Source organism: Andrographis paniculata, unplaced genomic scaffold (genome assembly GCF_009805555.1).
Source record: "Andrographis paniculata isolate CXL003 unplaced genomic scaffold, ASM980555v1 Contig35END, whole genome shotgun sequence".
In the NCBI taxonomy this organism is placed as follows: domain Eukaryota; kingdom Viridiplantae; phylum Streptophyta; class Magnoliopsida; order Lamiales; family Acanthaceae; genus Andrographis; species Andrographis paniculata.
Window position 1 is genome coordinate 276,909 of NW_026137568.1, and position 17,292 is coordinate 294,200.

The 17,292-nt window shown below is 38.0% G+C and overlaps 4 protein-coding genes across 4 annotated transcripts; 2 read left to right on the forward strand and 2 right to left on the reverse strand.

Annotated features, from left to right (window-relative positions):
• Nucleotides 1-139: 139 nt before the first annotated feature.
• Nucleotides 140-2,611, forward strand: LOC127249388 (uncharacterized). Its single transcript, XM_051272158.1, has 4 exons — nucleotides 140-239; nucleotides 315-1,696; nucleotides 1,772-2,004; nucleotides 2,085-2,611. The coding sequence occupies exons 2-4, from the start codon at nucleotides 1,232-1,234 to the stop codon at nucleotides 2,359-2,361; spliced, it is 975 nt and encodes a 324-aa protein (XP_051128115.1). The 5' UTR covers nucleotides 140-239; nucleotides 315-1,231; the 3' UTR covers nucleotides 2,362-2,611.
• Nucleotides 2,453-7,006, reverse strand: LOC127249029 (protein GAMETE EXPRESSED 2). The gene is made up of 16 exons (XM_051271621.1): nucleotides 6,863-7,006; nucleotides 6,447-6,761; nucleotides 6,037-6,375; nucleotides 5,639-5,965; nucleotides 5,356-5,562; nucleotides 5,226-5,275; nucleotides 4,717-5,143; nucleotides 4,526-4,650; nucleotides 4,227-4,444; nucleotides 3,896-4,123; nucleotides 3,603-3,820; nucleotides 3,268-3,506; nucleotides 3,035-3,191; nucleotides 2,792-2,946; nucleotides 2,601-2,695; nucleotides 2,453-2,516 (listed from the first exon to the last, which is right to left on the reverse strand). The coding sequence occupies exons 1-16, from the start codon at nucleotides 6,939-6,941 to the stop codon at nucleotides 2,453-2,455; spliced, it is 3,243 nt and encodes a 1,080-aa protein (XP_051127578.1). The 5' UTR covers nucleotides 6,942-7,006.
• Nucleotides 7,007-7,713: 707 nt separating this feature from the next.
• On the forward strand, nucleotides 7,714-12,288 carry LOC127249193 (dihydroorotate dehydrogenase (quinone), mitochondrial). Its single transcript, XM_051271894.1, has 11 exons — nucleotides 7,714-8,145; nucleotides 8,937-9,019; nucleotides 9,415-9,738; nucleotides 9,889-10,141; nucleotides 10,513-10,593; nucleotides 10,685-10,792; nucleotides 10,867-10,896; nucleotides 11,320-11,457; nucleotides 11,585-11,622; nucleotides 11,706-11,805; nucleotides 11,960-12,288. The coding sequence occupies exons 1-11, from the start codon at nucleotides 7,984-7,986 to the stop codon at nucleotides 12,032-12,034; spliced, it is 1,392 nt and encodes a 463-aa protein (XP_051127851.1). The 5' UTR covers nucleotides 7,714-7,983; the 3' UTR covers nucleotides 12,035-12,288.
• Nucleotides 12,289-12,369: 81 nt separating this feature from the next.
• Nucleotides 12,370-16,187, reverse strand: LOC127249192 (lipoamide acyltransferase component of branched-chain alpha-keto acid dehydrogenase complex, mitochondrial). Its single transcript, XM_051271893.1, has 8 exons — nucleotides 15,844-16,187; nucleotides 15,319-15,465; nucleotides 14,874-14,999; nucleotides 14,114-14,514; nucleotides 13,581-13,828; nucleotides 13,077-13,165; nucleotides 12,746-12,973; nucleotides 12,370-12,641 (listed from the first exon to the last, which is right to left on the reverse strand). The coding sequence occupies exons 1-8, from the start codon at nucleotides 16,054-16,056 to the stop codon at nucleotides 12,528-12,530; spliced, it is 1,566 nt and encodes a 521-aa protein (XP_051127850.1). The 5' UTR covers nucleotides 16,057-16,187; the 3' UTR covers nucleotides 12,370-12,527.
• Nucleotides 16,188-17,292: the final 1,105 nt, after the last annotated feature.

Below are 17,292 nucleotides of genomic sequence, written 5' to 3' on the forward strand. Positions count from 1 at the left end.
GGGCTGGCCCAATAGCCCATTTCTTTGTAAAGTATCATTAAGCCCAACTCAAGAACCAATCTGCACCGTTGATAGCACGAACGGTGAGGATCTTCCCTGCCAGTAATAGCCAACGGTCGTCCCCTTCCTTCCCCTCCCTGCACATATAAATAGCGACTCCTCGAAATCCAAACGAAATCAACTCACCAATGGCGGATACGAAACTCCTACTCTCCCACGGATTCGGACCTCGTGTTCAGGTACTTTCTCTTCATTCATTAATCTCACTCAATTCATTGCTTCTTATTTGATTGCATGATATGTATTTGAACAAGGTTATGGCCGACGGAATCAAGCACAGAGCATCGAGACCGATGGATCTGAAGAAGACCTTCAAGCGACAGAAGGAACACCTTTTTCAGAAAATCAAAATGAGCAAAAAACGCTGTCTTCGAAACGCTCTTCTCTGCCTCAAGCTTCCTAAGCAGCAGGCGGCTCAGCCCCAGCCCCGCCGCGCAGGTTCAATCCCCGGCCAGGTTTACTCTATCGATAGCAGGACGGCTGCCTCAATCAGGCCGGGCTCTGGCCGGAATTTTCCATACATCAGCCTCAAGGAGCTGAATATGGAGCGCGATTATATTAGGGTTTCTGCTCCCATTTATATAGTCACTTGATCAATTGAATTCTTTGATCAGATTTGCCCTATGCATTCCTGGAATTTTAAGCTCACATTGTCTTGGAGAAGTAATTTTGGTATGGTACAGTATAGTGGAAAAGTCAATACTAGCCGTTTGCTAGATCCAAGAATTGAACCTACAATTTTGAAAATGTTACCCACAGATTGTTTGTTTACTGTTGTATTTGCTTCTTAATCTGAAATGATAAATTTGATTTGACTGTTTGGGCCCAGATGCTTTCTCTGCTCTGTTACACTTGATGATGATAAAGGATAAAGTGTTGATTAAAGTCACCATCTTTAGCCCACCTGGTTTGTCTCTGTCAATAATTCAAGAATTTTAATGGCGGTGGTGCCTTTTTCCTGTCGTCCCGGTCTCTCCTTTCCTCTGTTTTTCCTTCAAAAAGCAAGAACACATCTCGAATCTTATTTTCCACGTTGTTTATTCCAATTCGGGAGGCTGTCAGTGTCGATTTATGCTAAATATTCTTTTTCCATCCTTGAAGCAACTGCTTTGTTTAACTTCTGCAGTCTCGTCGTCTCCATTGTTCTAGTTTTCTTACAGGAAATCATCAAATGGACCGAATCGAGCACAAGCAGCTGAGCTTAAACGGGCTTAGCATCCACGTGGCAGAAGCGGGCCAAGGCCCGACGATCCTCTTCCTCCATGGCTTCCCCGAGTGCTGGTACGCCTGGCGCCACCAGATGATCTTCTTCTCCAGCCATGGCTACCGCGCCATCGCGCCGGACCTCCGCGGCTACGCCGGCACCACCGGAGCCGATCCGGCGAAATCCACCACAGTGCACGTGGTGGGCGACTTGGTTGCCATAATTAACGCCATGGCCCCCAACGAGAAGGTCTTTGTTGTCAGCCATGATTGGGGGGCAATCATGGCGTGGGCTCTGTGCCTGTACCGGCCGGACAAGGTGAAAGCCGCCGTCAACATGAGCGTCACTTTCAGCCGGAGAAACCCTGACAGGAAGCCGCTCGAAACTCTCAGAGCTGTCTACGGAGACGATTACTACATTTGCAGATTCCAGGTTCCAGGTTTCGATCCATTTATGAATTAATTAATGCCTGCCTGGTTCCTGAATTTGGAAACTGAACTTGCACAGGAGTCTGGAGAAATCGAAAAGGAATTTGCTCAATTCGGGACCAAGAACGTCCTGAAGCATTTCTTAACCTACAGAAATCCAGGGCCACTGTACCTCCCCAAGAAGCAGCCATTCCCCGACACTCCAGTTTCTTTGCCTCCATGGTTGCAAGAACAAGATGTTGATTACTACGCCGAAAAATTTGATGCTGCTGGATTCACTGGAGCTTTGAATTACTATCGAGCACTCGATCTGTAAGTTTGTTCATCTATTACATGAAATCAAGCCATCAAGATTCAAGAAATTCAACTGAAGTTCATATGTATGATTACAGAAACTGGGAATTGACAGCAGCTTGGACAGGGGATCAGATCAAAGTCCCGGTGAAGTTCATCGTGGGTGATTTGGATCTAACCTACAATGCGCCAGGGGCGAAAGAGTACATACACAAGGGCGGGTTCAAGAAGGACGTCCCATTGTTGAAGGATGTGGTTGTGATGGAAGGCATCGGTCATTTCCTCCACGAAGAAAAGCCCGATGAAGTAAATGCTCACATCCATTCCTTCTTCAAGTGTGCATCTTCATCCTCTTCTACCTGTCTAGCATTATGATCATTGATCAATTCCATTCCATGTTGTTCTAAAGCTATATATACACATATGTGCTTTGTGTGTAAGAGATAATATATCGACTGCTTGATTTTCATCCCTTCTTTTGCATTGATGGCAACGCAGCAGTTTCTGCGTTTGTTGAGCTGTGGATTGATCTGAAATTCATTAAACTGTAAGATTCGATCAACGGAGCGTGTATTGTGTAATGATTCGTATTTTGGAACCCTGAGAGTGATTACCTTTTGGAGCTTACTTGATGTCCTCTATGTAATAACGGTAACGGGCAATAACCAGTCGTCAATGGCTTCCTTTCTCCAGGGGAATCCTCAGTCACCTACATTGAGCCATTAATCATACATTCTCTGGATATGATGTTGAAATTCTAACATCAAAAGATTTTGTAACAGACTGAAGGTCGAAGGTGACTTACATATTGTTTGATCTTGGACAATTCGACATCCTTAGCTTTCTTCTTCTTCTTCTTTTCATGGACAAGAGCAAATAAACATTTGCAAATGAAAAACAGAAGTAGAAGGCCAAGTATAAACACCATGATCGATTCGATTATGATTACTGATCCTAAAGCTGCATTCACAATCATTAAGTCATGATGAGCCGGAAACAAAATCAATGCTTGACATTAAAATGAGGTGAATCATTTGCCGCATCTTACTATGAGCTGCCAATGAATTAATCGGAGCATACTGTAAGATATTCATTGTTGACTCTGCAAACAGCGAAACAGACATTTTATCCTCACAATTTGGGTAGCATCCATGGTTTCCCAGATCATTTACAATCACCGTCAAGACAGCGCCGTACGCACCTTCCTGCAAGAATTTTAGGTGAAAAGATTCGATTTTCATATATAGGGAAAGAAAGAAATGTTTACCAACAAAGGCTCACATGATAAGATAGTTGCTCCATGACACCGTTGCAATTGTCAATCGTGCCGTAGAATCTGATGCCTTTTGCTTTCACCGTGAAATGTTTTGAGATGGTAACAAATGTATTCAGAGGCTGCCATTGATAACCACTCCTCAGCTTCACTTCAGTTGATCTTTCGAGCTCTGCAGGAAGCATTGTCGATAGGAGCCCAATGCTAACTTCAGCAGAGAACATAATCCGAAAGCTAGACCTGTTGCCTGAACAAAACAACATCACATGATCAAAATCAGATTAGTTTTGGTTTTGGTTTTGGATTTACAGACACAGAAGATTTCAGCAGTCTGGACTACTACCAGGGAAATTTCGAAGATCAGGATCTGCAATGAAGTCCACCTTACTATGAAAGATAAGCATTCCATCACTCAAGTTGTCTAGGACAATGAATGGAGGGATGTTAATCACAGGAGGATCGTTGATGGGGTTGACGAATATAGGAATGTGTACGTCGTTCCTTCCATTCCGGTTTATGGCAGAAATCCTGAGTGTATCGGAGCCATAGAAATTTTCATTTCTGTTTCAAAGACAAGCAGACAATGTTGATCCTGTATATCAACAAATTCAAAGAACTAATGTCAAGTGGAAGTACCCTAAGTACTGAATGGCCTGAAGAGCAAAATTGATCATGTCAAGACAGCCGACAAGCTTTAGTTCACCAGTCATGTCGACATCCTTGTACACTAACAGTTGATTCCATTTAGGCTGCCAAAATTGCATCTGTGTAGGAGATAGCAGCACCTTCCCGGATTTTACACCGAGGGTAATGCTGATGTTTTCATTCATATCAGAGTAGCTGATTTTGAATCCAGAGAAGCCTCTGTATAAGAAAAAAAGAAAAATGGCTTTGTAAGTAAAAAATGTGTGTTCTTCCTGGTTTCATCTTCCAGTAAAAATAAAATAAAAAATCAAGTGCATCTAACCCGAATTTCGGACTAAGTAGATCTTCTGTGGCTTCCAAGTTACTTGGAACTGAAACAAACTGTGGCGGCCTGCAGAGGACTAACAGATTGACAGCGCCAGTGGCGCGGTTTTCGTTCACATCAGCTATTGTGTATAAAAAAGAATCATTCCCATAGAACCCTTTAAATGGTGTGTACTGAAAGAGGTCGCCATATTGTAGAATGGAACCATGGCCTGGCTGCAACGGAAATTAACAGTCTTTTACACAACCTCTTACACACAAAATTTTCGTAATTTCTCAACTAAATGCAGCTCTTACTTTTGAATAATCAACAATCTTTGCATTGACACCGGGAAAACAATCATTTTCTAGAACCGTGAAAGCAATTGACTCATCTTCCCACACTGAGACTGTATCGTTTCGCACTTCAGGAAAATAATCCACTGGGAAGCATTCGATAAGTTTTGTTAGAGCATACGCTAATAAGATAAGAGATGATGTGGGCTTACCATCGTGCACGCGCACGCCAATGGGACATGGCATGAACGGCTCTCCATCGTGAACGGCGCATATTTCATACGCACCGATCTCTTTGCCTATGTACGCTGCAGTGTAAGTCCCGTCATTGTTATCAGAAAATGCCTCAGTGGAAACATGAGATCGGTTGGTTGCAGGAAACTGTAATTGCAGCTTGGATTGTTCTTGCAGTATAGGATTATGATTAGAATCCACTAGCTTGACGACTACTTTTGTTTTTGTTAGCTGTGGAACTTTCTGGTCGAACTTCACAACACCGGACATGGTCACATTCACAGCTCCTGGAATTACTTCCTTCTGAAATGGATGGCCGCCGTTCAATGGAATGTTCCCACAAAAAACTCTGATTTTGTATGCACCACTCTTCTCAGGTTTACAGATGATGTCGAACTCGCTAGCCTTGTGCAAACAAAATCTAAACTATGATCATCTTGTCCAAACTATGGATCATGTGATTTCATAAACAGAGTTTGATGCTTACAATGTTACGCGCCACGCCATGGTTTGGTCTTCCGGAGAAAGATCGACTATCTGTTGAAAGATTTTTGCTTCCATTACTACACAAACCATAACAAAAAAACTTCACATTGAACTGGCTATCAAATGTTTACAACGCATCGAATCTTTTATACGTATGATTGGAGGCACAATCAAGGAATCGGACTCTCCAACAATTCGTACTTGAAGCCTTTCCAACTCAACTGGCGAAGGATACATATAAGCATCCTTCAGGAACACAGAGAAGTTCACAGTTTCGCCTGCGACAGAATTGTTTAGACCTGTTCCATTGACTATGCTGTTTGTTCCATCACAGTAACCTGTTAGAATCAGCCATTACAATCATGTTGAAATCTCAGCAATCACTGGTTAGAAGTGAAGGAATTTTCTTAGCACCTATGTATACAGTGAAATCATAGGGCATGCCGGATATGAGGGTGTTCTTTTCTTGATCTGATATCAGCAGCACGAAGCTTCCAGGCTCGTCTAAGCTGAAGGAGAATGACTGGACACCAGGTTGCATTTCTTTCAAGGATAGATCAGCCACTGGCATAGACAGATTAGTCCCTTTCTCCATAACTTCAATATCAAATTCATGTAATGCTGAAACTAAATTCCCAAACTGATCATGCCTGTGTATGAAGCCTTCCATCACCGAAAACAATTGGAAATAATTTGTTTCGACATTCCATTCAACTGTACAGCTGTAGACATCCATCTTTCCTGTTAATTAAAAAGAATGTGAACAATTGATAATTTCATAATGTCGAATCAATAACTCAATCATGATTCACCTGGATTCACTGTGCATGGTAGAGGAGATCCACGCAGGGTTTGGTTTTCAATCTGTACATGAAGTAGAAGGATTCCAGCTGTGGCAGGAATGAATTCGACAATGAGATAGCCATACTGATTCCAGCCTTTGTGGGTTATATTAAGCAAATCTGCAGGAATCCCTCTTGATTTTGAAGCAAACACAGTGAAGTTATATAGCATTGATCCTTCAGAGGATGAAGACACATTGTTTCCATATGCATCTTTAGGAAGAATCCATACTTCAGACTTTGTTCCAGCCATAAACTCGTCGAATCCATCTCCCCACGACACAATTCCACCTGATGGATACATTGGACCTATAAAAAGCACCAAATTAGTCGAAATCAAGAACTCTGGCATTGTAATAAGGGGGAATGAGAATCAGAACCTGGGTTCACTAAGTAGTGCAATGACGAATCAAAGACTTGGAAATGCTCATCGGTGATGAGGACATTGAACAAGCCAACCATAATAGGAACAAAGCAAATCGTCCAGCCATCTTCGAAATGGAGAGAAACCCCAGTGACAAAACTGCTATTCCCCATCTTATCATTCACAGTGATGTTTGGCTTAAAAGGGAACTCATACATTCCAGCCTCATAATTCCCAAGAACTCTCACTTTGATCGTTGCAGTGTCCCCCGCCGTGAAATTGTTATTGTCGTTCAACCAACTGAATGCAAACGCAGGCATGGGTGCATCATCTACCGAAAACAGACGCATTATAAACAAAATACCATGAGAAACTACACTAAAAGACAAATCTTGACATCCACACAAGGTGTTTGATGAAAGTGCCTCATACCTGATTTCGCTTGTTGAGGTTTGAGAAAGTGTATAAAGAATGGTAGCAGAGCCAAGAACAGTACCATTCGGGACGCCATGGTTGAGATGATACTATCTGTTTCAAACTCATGGTTTTGAGTCGAATTACAGTGAGAAGTTTGAACAGTAGGAGTAGGAAGAGCAGTTAACTGATGCCCCACGTCCCATTTTTGCAGTTTCCCACATTGTAGTAAAAGAACTGTCTTTTTTACTGTTGGAGCTGTTTAAACAGAGATTATGGAGGATTTTTTTAGATTTTTGAAAATATAGAATTAAAACAAAAATGTTAAAAAAAGAAAAAAGTTAGATTTTGATTTACATTTTATATAAAAAAATATATTTTTTTTTATAATCATATGAGTATTTTATTATTCAATTGGAAATTATTTTTGGCGACAAGATTTGTAGGATCTATTATTATTACCTTGCAGAAAGTAACAAGAAAAACCCTTTTTAGTTAATTTAACTTTTTTAACTTTGGTACCTTGTCTTGAATCTAATATAAGAGGTAAGAACAGGTCACTGGGCCACTGCAAATTCTCAGGGTGTGTTTGTTTGGGGGTTTTGGGATTTTAAATTTTGAATTTGAATAGTTGTACGATGTGATATAAAAATGTTTTGAATGTAAAATTAATTTTTAGTATAATATAAAAAATAAAAAATAGATATTTGATTTGATTTTTTTTAAAAAAAATTGGATGAATTAATTTATAGTATAATATAAAAAATAAAAAATAGGTATTTGATTTGATTTTTTTGAAAAAAAAATTGGATGAATAGTGAAAATCCAATCCCGAACAAACACACCCTAAATACTAAAACCCTGGATCATGCTGAGCCGCTCCCTCGCGGGTTTCCCCTCCTGAGAAAAAAGTTGCTCCCTTTTTTGTTCGAGCAAACCTCTTGCCCTCACCCGCACAACAGGGCCCGAGTGACAAGCGTAAGAATTTCTTGGTATAATCCCTGCTTTCTGGGTCTGTACGCGCGAGTGTTCGCGTTTTGGTGCATGCGGATAGAAACCCTTTGGTAGGCACTTCCAAATTGCTGAAAGTAAGGTTTTTGAAGCGAGTTACGGCTTTGCCTTTTCGTTTTGAAGAAACAATGGCATCGAGGGTTGCTTTGAAATTGGTGAGGGAATGTTCGTTGTATAGGACGGTCAAACGCAGTAATGTCTCCAGACATTGTTTTTCCACTGCTTCTTCAACTAATAATGGCGCCCCACAGTCTCAGATTCCCAAAAAGGTTCCTCATTCTTCCAAAAAGGTAATTTTGGAGATCTGGGATTTTTACTTCATGAAGTGGTGATCCTGTGGTCGTAACATCTCATACTATGTGGCAAGAATGTAGTTTTGACATAAAATGTGTCTTTTGATGATCAAGTAGAAAGAAGTCCTTTAACCTTGAAGCCAAGTTAATGCCAGATGAAGTATAATGAAAATTGGGAATATACTCTATCTGTAAATATAAATTTGGGAATGTCTTTTGATGATGAAGTAGAAGTCTTTTAACCATGAAACGGAGGTAATTCCAGCATTCTGGTCTTTGGTCTTATGTTTTGTAGTTTGCGTCTATCTGCATTTGGAGAGCGTCTTTACCTATACGTACGTACAAGAGTGACACTAAATAATGTTTGAAGTTTGGTTTCCAAGTATCTTGTATTAGTTTTACTTATGGGGATTTACCTTTGAGTTGTTGAGCATGCTTTCTCCTTCTACTTAAAGATTTTGCCTCATGGATTAAGGACCTATTTGTCATGCCACTTATGAGTTAAATTCAAGTAGTCAATGCTTTTATCATGTAGGGAAGTGAACGTACTAATTAAAATAAAATGTTACACTAAGTAATAGCCCATGACTAATCCTTAATGAAAATTTATGTTCATATAGCAAGTTTGTTAAATTCACAACTAAATCAATTTCAGTATTCAATTTTACCAAACTCCACTTATATTTAACGCCACTGTCATGAGTGCTTCATCTTGGATGTTGATGTGCTTTCCGGTCCTTTCTTATTTTCAATCCAAGATGCTTATGTGTTTTGCTCTTGTACTTCAGGGGAGGTTATTTACTGGAGCTGCAATTGGTCTAGTTATAGGTGGAGGTGCGTATGCAAGTACGGTGGATGAAGCAACCTTCTGGTATTTGGATGGATCTTTGTTACAAATGCTTTTACCATGTATTGCACATAATATTTACGTAGGAGTGATGTTTCTTTCTGCCCTGAAACATGTTCTTTTATTTATTGTTTTTGCAAGAAGCTTGACTAGCACTCTTATGTCACTTTTTCTGTACAAGAGATCATTGTTATAAGGTTCTTCCAGCATTGATTTGATGAAGAAATAACGTCTGGTATAAATTATGTGTGTAAGCATCCTTGTAGCAGGGCATTCGTCTTTACTTGATAGGAAAATTATTATCTTTCAAGACAAGCCAGGAAGCACTTAAAGTAATTTTGTTTCAAAACACGTTATAATATCAAGCTATGATCAACCTATGTCAAGAATAATTAACACATGCATCTTGAATCATGCAGTGGCTGGCTATTTTCGGCAACAAAATTAGTCAACCCATTTTTTGCCCTGCTGGATCCAGAGTTTGCTCATCGGATGGGAGTCACTGCTGCTTCTCGTGGATGGGTTCCAATAGAGAAGAGGCCTGATCCACCAATATTAGAACTCGAAGTTTGGGGGAGAAGGTTCTCCAATCCAATTGGTCTTGCTGCTGGTTTTGATAAAAATGCTGAGGCCATTGAAGGTCTACTTGGTCTAGGTTTTGGCTTTGTTGAGGTTGGATCAGTCACTCCAGTTCCACAGGAGGGTAATCCGAAACCTCGTATATTCAGACTGCGAAATGAAGGGTGAGATTATATGTTTTTAACTGATTTTCTTCTTTTACCAAAATAATAATAATAAATGCTCTGCCATAGCATTGTGTGTATAGAGATTTTATCACTTAATCATTGTCCTCTCAAATTGAGACTCAAAAGGTTTGTATGAATTTGTGGCAGTGCAATAATCAATAGGTGTGGATTCAATAGTGAAGGAATTGTTGTTGTTGCTAAGCGGTTAGGTGCACAACATGGTAAAAGGAAATTGGAAACATCAAGCACCTCTTCGCCTGTTGGAGATGAGATTGTACAAGGAGGTAAAGCTGGCCCTGGAATTCTTGGGGTTAACCTTGGAAAGAATAAGACAAGTGAAGATGCTGCAGCAGATTATGTACAAGGAGTCCATACCTTATCGCAATATGCTGATTACTTGGTTCGTGATCTATATGTTTCCTCTCTATAAATACATATTCTTGCAAAACACTGTCACACTTACAAGCATGTAAGTCGGCTTATAATATTGTGCCGTTTGAACTAAAATAGGTGAACATATACGAATAAAGTTGTAGTTTCTTAGAAACTATGGTGATTGAACTTTCATTTGAATGGCTAGTGGGATCTTAGTTTTCAGTTGTACCTTACTGAATGCAGTAGGCTTATAATTGATGGCTGACTTGTATATCTTCTTAAAAACTTGTGTACTGCTTTAATGCCTGTTATTTTATATATCCCTTGTGATTTTTTTTAGTCCTCATGTATCCGATCTATAGGCAGATCATATAATGCTCAAGAATCATCTTGTAGGTTATCAATATCTCATCCCCAAACACTCCTGGCCTGCGACAACTTCAGGGAAGGAAACAGTTGAAAGATCTCGTCAAGAAGGTATGGATCTTAATGTCATCATTTGAATTTCTTCAATATAATTATCACATTGGTTAAGAAAATATTCGTCTTATGGACTCACTTTATTCAGGTTCAAGCTGCCCGCGATGAAATGCAATGGGGTGAGGAAGGACCCCCACCTTTGCTCGTGAAGATTGCTCCAGACTTGTCCAAACAGGATCTTGAAGATATTGCAGCTGTATGAACATAATTATGCACCTAATGTGATTTTTCTATGCAACCGACATTTAAATTTTGCTCTTTGCACTGTAGGTTGCTCTTGCTCTTCGGGTAGATGGATTGGTATGTTTATCTGCACCCCCTGTAGCATCTCCATTGTTTGATAATTTTGATACATATTCATGATGCCTTGAGTTTCATAAGGAGCCTTAGGCCTATTCTCATATTTCCAAACAAGATATATTGTTAATTTACATTTCTATATTTCTGTTTAAAATAATGTCAATTATCTTCACCCTGTGATGCATTATGAAATATGCTTTATAACTTGCAGTAATCAACCTTTTACATGCCAAGTAGTTTTCTTAAATAATGTCTTAAATATGGCTATGTATAGCATTTATTTATTTTTTTGTTTTTTTGTGAATTCACTTCAATTTATGATTTATTTGGCACCAGTTGCTTCTTGAAACACATGCATCTCATTTTGAAAGTCCCTTCGTTCACACAATTTGATTTTTGTTTGCCCTGTGTATTCTCTTGTAGATCATATCAAACACTACAATTCAAAGACCGGATGCCGTGAAAAACAATCCAGTTTCTGAAGAAAGCGGTGGCTTAAGTGGCAAACCACTCTTTGATTTATCCACAGACATACTCAAGGACATGTATATTCTTACAAAGGTAATCAAGTCTCAAAATGTTTCTTAAGTACATCATTGTACCTTCATTACACCAGCTTTAAGATTTCATGATCAGGTGAATACAGCTTATTAACTAGACACAATTAATCTTGTTTTCCTTGCGACAGGGAAAGATTCCGTTGATAGGTTGTGGAGGAGTCAGCAGGTAACACATCCTTTCTCAAATTGTCCATTGCAAGTTCTGTTACACTTAGAGAAGCTGCCGTGAAAATTGTTTCATTGTTTCAGTGGTGAAGACGCATACAATAAAATACGAGCAGGAGCAACCCTTGTTCAGCTGTATACTGCATTTGCATACGGAGGACCTGCACTTATTCCCTGCATCAAGGTTCTAGCTGCTGCTCTTTTCAAGAGAAAAAAAATGCACCGATTAGATTCCTTGCTTTTATATTGTTTTCAGCCTCTTTTGAGATTGAAAAAGAATCAACAGGAACTTGATGATACCACATACTAACCTGGTGTCATTTCTGTTTCTTTTATAGGCCGAGCTTGCAGCGTGTTTACATCGGGATGGTTTCAAGTCTGTCAATGAAGCAGTTGGTGCAGATTGCAGATAGCCTTCCTAAAAGCTTGAATCCAATTTTCAAATGATTTTTTCTTTCCTTTTTTTTTGGCTTTTTGTTTTCTCTACATGCTCTGTTGCCAATTGATTACCACTTTGTACACAAGCCCTTGTGAGAGCTTTTCCTTCTGTTACAAATATCTTGTTTAATTTTGTAATAATCTGTTGGTCGAAACAATAAGCAAAATTTTGTACCAATACCTGATCAATTCTCCATAAGTTTTATTAGATATTGGATGTATTCACTAATTCTGTATTGTTTTATTCTCATTATCTAATATGTTCTCTACCATTTTAACAACAAATGTAAAAACTTAACAAAGCAGATCATAAATAAGAAGAGCCTCAACATTAATGGCATGTCTTTCCTGTGTACAGAGTTTGCTAAATCCCACAATAACATCAGAAAAAGAAACATAGGTCCAATTTTTGCACACAGGCACCTGATAATTTGTATATCTCTTGCTTCAGTTTGGTCGAAGCAGCAATCATCTCATGAGTAGCATCAAGAGCTCGGGTTTTTCAATGAACCTCTTCCACTCATTGCAAAACTTCGCTACAATTGCCCCATCTAAAACTCTATGATCTGCGCCTATATTTACCTGACAAAGACATACAATGTTAACCGAGTTCTTAAGTATAGAACATGACTTGTTAAGCATGGTGTTCCACATTAATTAATACAAGGGGCTGAAGGATTTCTTACTGTCATAATTGATGCAGGACAGACATTTCCATCTTCATCGAATACAGGAGTTGTCTGAATCCGTCCCATTGCAATAATGACAACTTCAGGCACATTGATAAGGGGAGAACCAAACTTCCCACCAATCGCGCCAATATTGCTTAAAGTGATAGTTCCACCAGATACATCACTAGAGCTAAGCTTGTTAGCGAGGGCTAACTGTTGCAATCGAGCCAGCTCTTTTGTTATCTGGTAAGAGAAAAAGAAAACATCAGGAGCAAAACAGTTTGGCAATGGAGACCACCATGGAGGTTCTTATCTCCTTAAATGCAATATTAACTACCAAACTGACCTCCATTATGGAAAGATGCTGAACATTCTTTATGTTTGGCACTACCAAACCATGTGGAGTCGCCATTGCAATACCAATATTGTGCGATCCTTTTGACATTCATTATAAAAATTAAATAAAATTTAAAAAAAATAAATCAATGTAATAATAATTCAGTTGTGTATGGTGTATTGTATTAAATACAGCATGATACTCTACCCCTAAGCTACTGAACTTGTGCAATGTCAATAACAGTCAGCATATTAAACTATAAATGATATTAAACCATCAAATTAGAAGAAATAGATTTTTTAAGTTCTCAATTCACATAATTCAATAAGCAGCTTAAATTTCAATCAGCACACAGTGAAATCCTTCTACATCTTTGAGAGGGACTACATATTGAGTAGAGAAAAAGGAGTTTGCTGTCCTATAACTTACTTTCTTCAATAGCATATTATACCATATTTAAACATTATGAAGAATCTGCTGAAAAACAAGATCTATTGCAGTTTGCACACGTACCTTTGAGTATCACCTCTTGTATTTCCTCATTGAAGCAACTATTAAGAAATGGATATTTGCTTAGTGCCATTGAGAGAGACTTTATCAACACAGGAAGGAAAGTATATTTGATGCCTGGTTCAGAATTCTCTTTTTGGAAGGACGCTTTAAGCTCAATAAGGGCATTGCAATTTATCTCATCAACATAATGAAAATGTGGGATTTTTGCAGCCAATGTCATATACTTGACCATAGCCCGTTGGTAACCCCTGAAAATGTCAAGCAGTGGAGAATTTCTTAGCAGCCGAAGCAAAGAGTTCAGATGGTCAATTATAGTTAGCTTCATCACATCAATCCTCAAATTTTTGTTTTCCATACCTACTGAACTTGTCACCTCATCCATTTCTCTATTTACATAACAAAATTGATCAAACTCTATGAAGTGTAACTATGCCTTGAGATATCTACATCCACAGCTGATTTAATAATGTTCGACATGTAGACATGTGGATAATCTGTAAAGGGCTCTGCTATCTAAATCATATAAAATATACCTGAGAGGAATTGTCTTGTCCTCATATTCCCGATGATATGTTGATGAAACCGAGTATATCTGGTCTGCTTTAGGATACTTTTCAGGAGAAGCATCAGCTAATGTTGCTGGGTTTTCCGCCAGAATTCCTGCACGTGCAGCATAATTAAGGACATCTTCTTTCATCACTCTTCCCCCAATTCCAGTTCCCTGCACATCTTCAATATTAACACCCATCTGCTTTGCCAAACCACGAACTGCAGGCGTGGATAATATTCCTCTCATATTTGCTTGTTTGAGACATGAATCAACAACTTCTAAATCACTTTTACTTAAATCTGGTGTCTTAGTAATCTGTGAAGCCTCAAAAACTTCATTGGAGGAAGCATCTTCAACCGCCAACTTCAAAAGTGTTTCACCAACCTAAAAGATAACAATAAGATTCTGAGTAGATCACCAGGTTTTCTCCAAGTGGCTTACAAAACAATCAAACGTAAGGCATAGAAGTCCTGCCCCGGACTATCAATATAATAGACACAGTTTAAGAACAAAAAGCTATCCCTCAACGACATCTAAATACAGAGTTTATAATATAACCCAAAATGAACTAAACTTTCCGAGTTTTAGTTGTGTTCTGCAGGCACTCACTTACTCACTCAATTGCAACACTTATTTCAACAAGTCAACAACCTTATCTATCACTGAAAATAGCAGAAAAGGAAGGCACTATTGACTGATTCACCATGGTATTTTTTTCAGTTTGCTAAGTTAAACAATTTTACCTTTACAATGTCCCCAGGAACATGAAGGGTTTTAGAAACTTTCCCTCGGTAGCGACTAGTGATCTCTATAGTTGCCTTGTCGCTTTGAACCTCACACAAAGGTTGAAATTCCTCAACTTGATCCCCCTGACAGAAGACTCACAAAGACAAATCTTTCCATGAGAGGCCATAACTTGAACAAATATGTAGTTCCATGTTTATATATAGGTTGTGCAAACACGATAAAAATTTAGATCGTAAGCCCTGAAACCAAGGTAGGAAAGTGTCTCCCAGACACTATGGAAAGAAATTTATTGGACAGAACATAGTAATGCATCACTGATGAGTCTACGTTTGAGTTTCTTTTCTTGATGAACTATGATGCTAAACTTAATCCGACGACACAAACCTCAATAATCTTGAATGATAAACCTGAAGAAAGAATAAGAAAAGTGCATTTACTAACCTCCTCTACAAACCATTTAAGAAGCTCACACTCAGCAATGCCTTCTCCTGTTTGCGCCAAGGGCACATCGATATCCCCACTAATTGGAAGATCAGCAGCGCTTTGTGTAGCAAAGAAGCACCCTTTAATCCCAAATGAACTGCTCAACTGGAAACACATGAGCAATAACATTCAACTACCACAATTTCGACAGCGCAGCATCAAAACTTAATAAAATTCACATCTCCCAGCTTCACTAAAACGTGGAGAACATTGTAGTATAATTTTGGTGAATTAGATCATCTTTTAGCACAAAGAAAGGTGCTTTTAAAGGAATAACATTTACCCCAAATTTCCATCGACTAATACAACAAATAAAGCATAAATAATAACTCCAGAAAGCAATCAGTGTGATCAATCGTTCATCGGAAGTCTGATGGCTACCTCAAATACACGAAAGACTACACAAACCCAAATTAACATCACACGAAGGATAAGATTCTAGAATCTAAAAAAGAGAAAGCTTTTTTAAACGACACGGCTTACATAATTCAGGCCATGGCGACTCTCAGAAAAGTACAATGTTCTACGGTCAGAAATGATGTTGTGCGGATTTCGAGATAGAAAACCCGTTCGAGTGCAGGCTCTTTGTGCTGTAGCTCCGGCAGCAATCGACGGCGGATTGGAGGCGGAGCACGCACACCGCCACCATTGGGTGAAGCTCAATGATTTCCGCCGACAAATTTTCCCGCAAATCATCGGTTACGAAGATGTTATGCTATGGGAAATCTGCCCGCCTTCTTTTATACAATCAGCAGCTTCAAATTTGCACGGAACTTGCAGATGATTATCGTCTATCGATAGAGTTTAACAGCAAGGACTGACATGGTTTGTTTGGTATTCTTTTATATCTTTCTTATGCTACTACTATTATATATCTACTTAATAATTCGTATCCTTCCTCACAGATATAAATATTTTTATTTTGGGTGTTAAATTAAAAATTAATTATATTAAAAGTATTTTACTTCCATATGTCATATTACAATTTTTTATTTTTTTTTAATTTGGATTATAAATATATGATTTTTATTAAATACCTATTTCTCAGATATTTTTATTAAATAATTGGTATTATATTGATTTCTCCAAATTATCATATGTAAAAAAAACAAAACTTATGTGATTTTTGCTTATAGTTGTAAGTATTCTGTACATGAGTATAATACGTGCAAAAATAAATTATAGTATAAATTATGTGATACTATATTGTTGTAACATATTTATAATATATTATATTAATATAAATAATGAATTTTATATAGTAATATAATGTAATATCTATTAATACATAATATATTATTAGTATTGTGTTGAATATTATTAACCTTCAATTAATTAGTCTAATACAATACTAACAACACATAAAATACAAATAAGTAACATAGCACTATGACTATAAACAAACAACATAATTGTAATACTAATAATACTTATCAATCCACAGCACATAACACATTACAATAGTATAAACAACTTATATTATACTACTTGTCTTTGGAAATATAATCATATACTTTAATCGCATTTTAAATTTTAAATTTTCTTAATTTTAATTAAATTATTTACTTATTTTAATCTTAATTTATAATTATTTTTACTAAATAATAATTATTTTTATTAATACACTTCTTAATTACTTACTAATTATATCTTACCTAAATTTTTATGTCTACGGTAATAAACCCATAGGGAGTAATTCATTTCAGCATATAATATTTAAAATCACCCTAACCCAACTTGCTAAGCAGCCACCCTAAACCCATTAATAATCTTAAGGTGTTTGGATTTGGATTAGGATTAATACCGTAGGGCTGACCCTACCCTACCCTACCCTATCAGCTGCTCCCAACTCCTAACTGAATTTAAATGCATATAATTTATAGCTTATTGGGCCTAATTAAATAGGCTCAGGCCCAATAATGTATGGCCCAT

What these genes read in the sequence shown, in the direction of transcription:
- LOC127249192 (XM_051271893.1), bottom strand. Translation starts at nt 16,056, where the DNA reads ATGATTTGCGGGAAAATTTGTCGGCGGAAATCATTGAGCTTCACCCAA. An exon ending in GTCGCCATGGCCTGAATTAT is followed by an intron (nt 15,466 to 15,843) that starts GTAAGCCGTGTC and finishes ATGTGTTTCCAG; the next exon opens with TTGAGCAGTTCATTTGGGAT. An exon ending in ACAAGAGGTGATACTCAAAG is followed by an intron (nt 13,166 to 13,580) that starts GTACGTGTGCAA and finishes GAATGTCAAAAG; the next exon opens with GATCGCACAATATTGGTATT.
- LOC127249029 (XM_051271621.1), bottom strand. Translation starts at nt 6,941, where the DNA reads ATGGCGTCCCGAATGGTACTGTTCTTGGCTCTGCTACCATTCTTTATA. An exon ending in GCACTACTTAGTGAACCCAG is followed by an intron (nt 6,376 to 6,446) that starts GTTCTGATTCTC and finishes TGCTTTTTATAG; the next exon opens with GTCCAATGTATCCATCAGGT. An exon ending in CAGGCCATTCAGTACTTAGG is followed by an intron (nt 3,821 to 3,895) that starts GTACTTCCACTT and finishes TCTTTGAAACAG; the next exon opens with AAATGAAAATTTCTATGGCT.
- LOC127249193 (XM_051271894.1), top strand. Translation starts at nt 7,984, where the DNA reads ATGGCATCGAGGGTTGCTTTGAAATTGGTGAGGGAATGTTCGTTGTAT. An exon ending in GTGGATGAAGCAACCTTCTG is followed by an intron (nt 9,020 to 9,414) that starts GTATTTGGATGG and finishes TGAATCATGCAG; the next exon opens with TGGCTGGCTATTTTCGGCAA. An exon ending in ACATGTATATTCTTACAAAG is followed by an intron (nt 11,458 to 11,584) that starts GTAATCAAGTCT and finishes TCCTTGCGACAG; the next exon opens with GGAAAGATTCCGTTGATAGG.
- LOC127249388 (XM_051272158.1), top strand. Translation starts at nt 1,232, where the DNA reads ATGGACCGAATCGAGCACAAGCAGCTGAGCTTAAACGGGCTTAGCATC. An exon ending in ACTACATTTGCAGATTCCAG is followed by an intron (nt 1,697 to 1,771) that starts GTTCCAGGTTTC and finishes GAACTTGCACAG; the next exon opens with GAGTCTGGAGAAATCGAAAA. An exon ending in TACTATCGAGCACTCGATCT is followed by an intron (nt 2,005 to 2,084) that starts GTAAGTTTGTTC and finishes GTATGATTACAG; the next exon opens with AAACTGGGAATTGACAGCAG.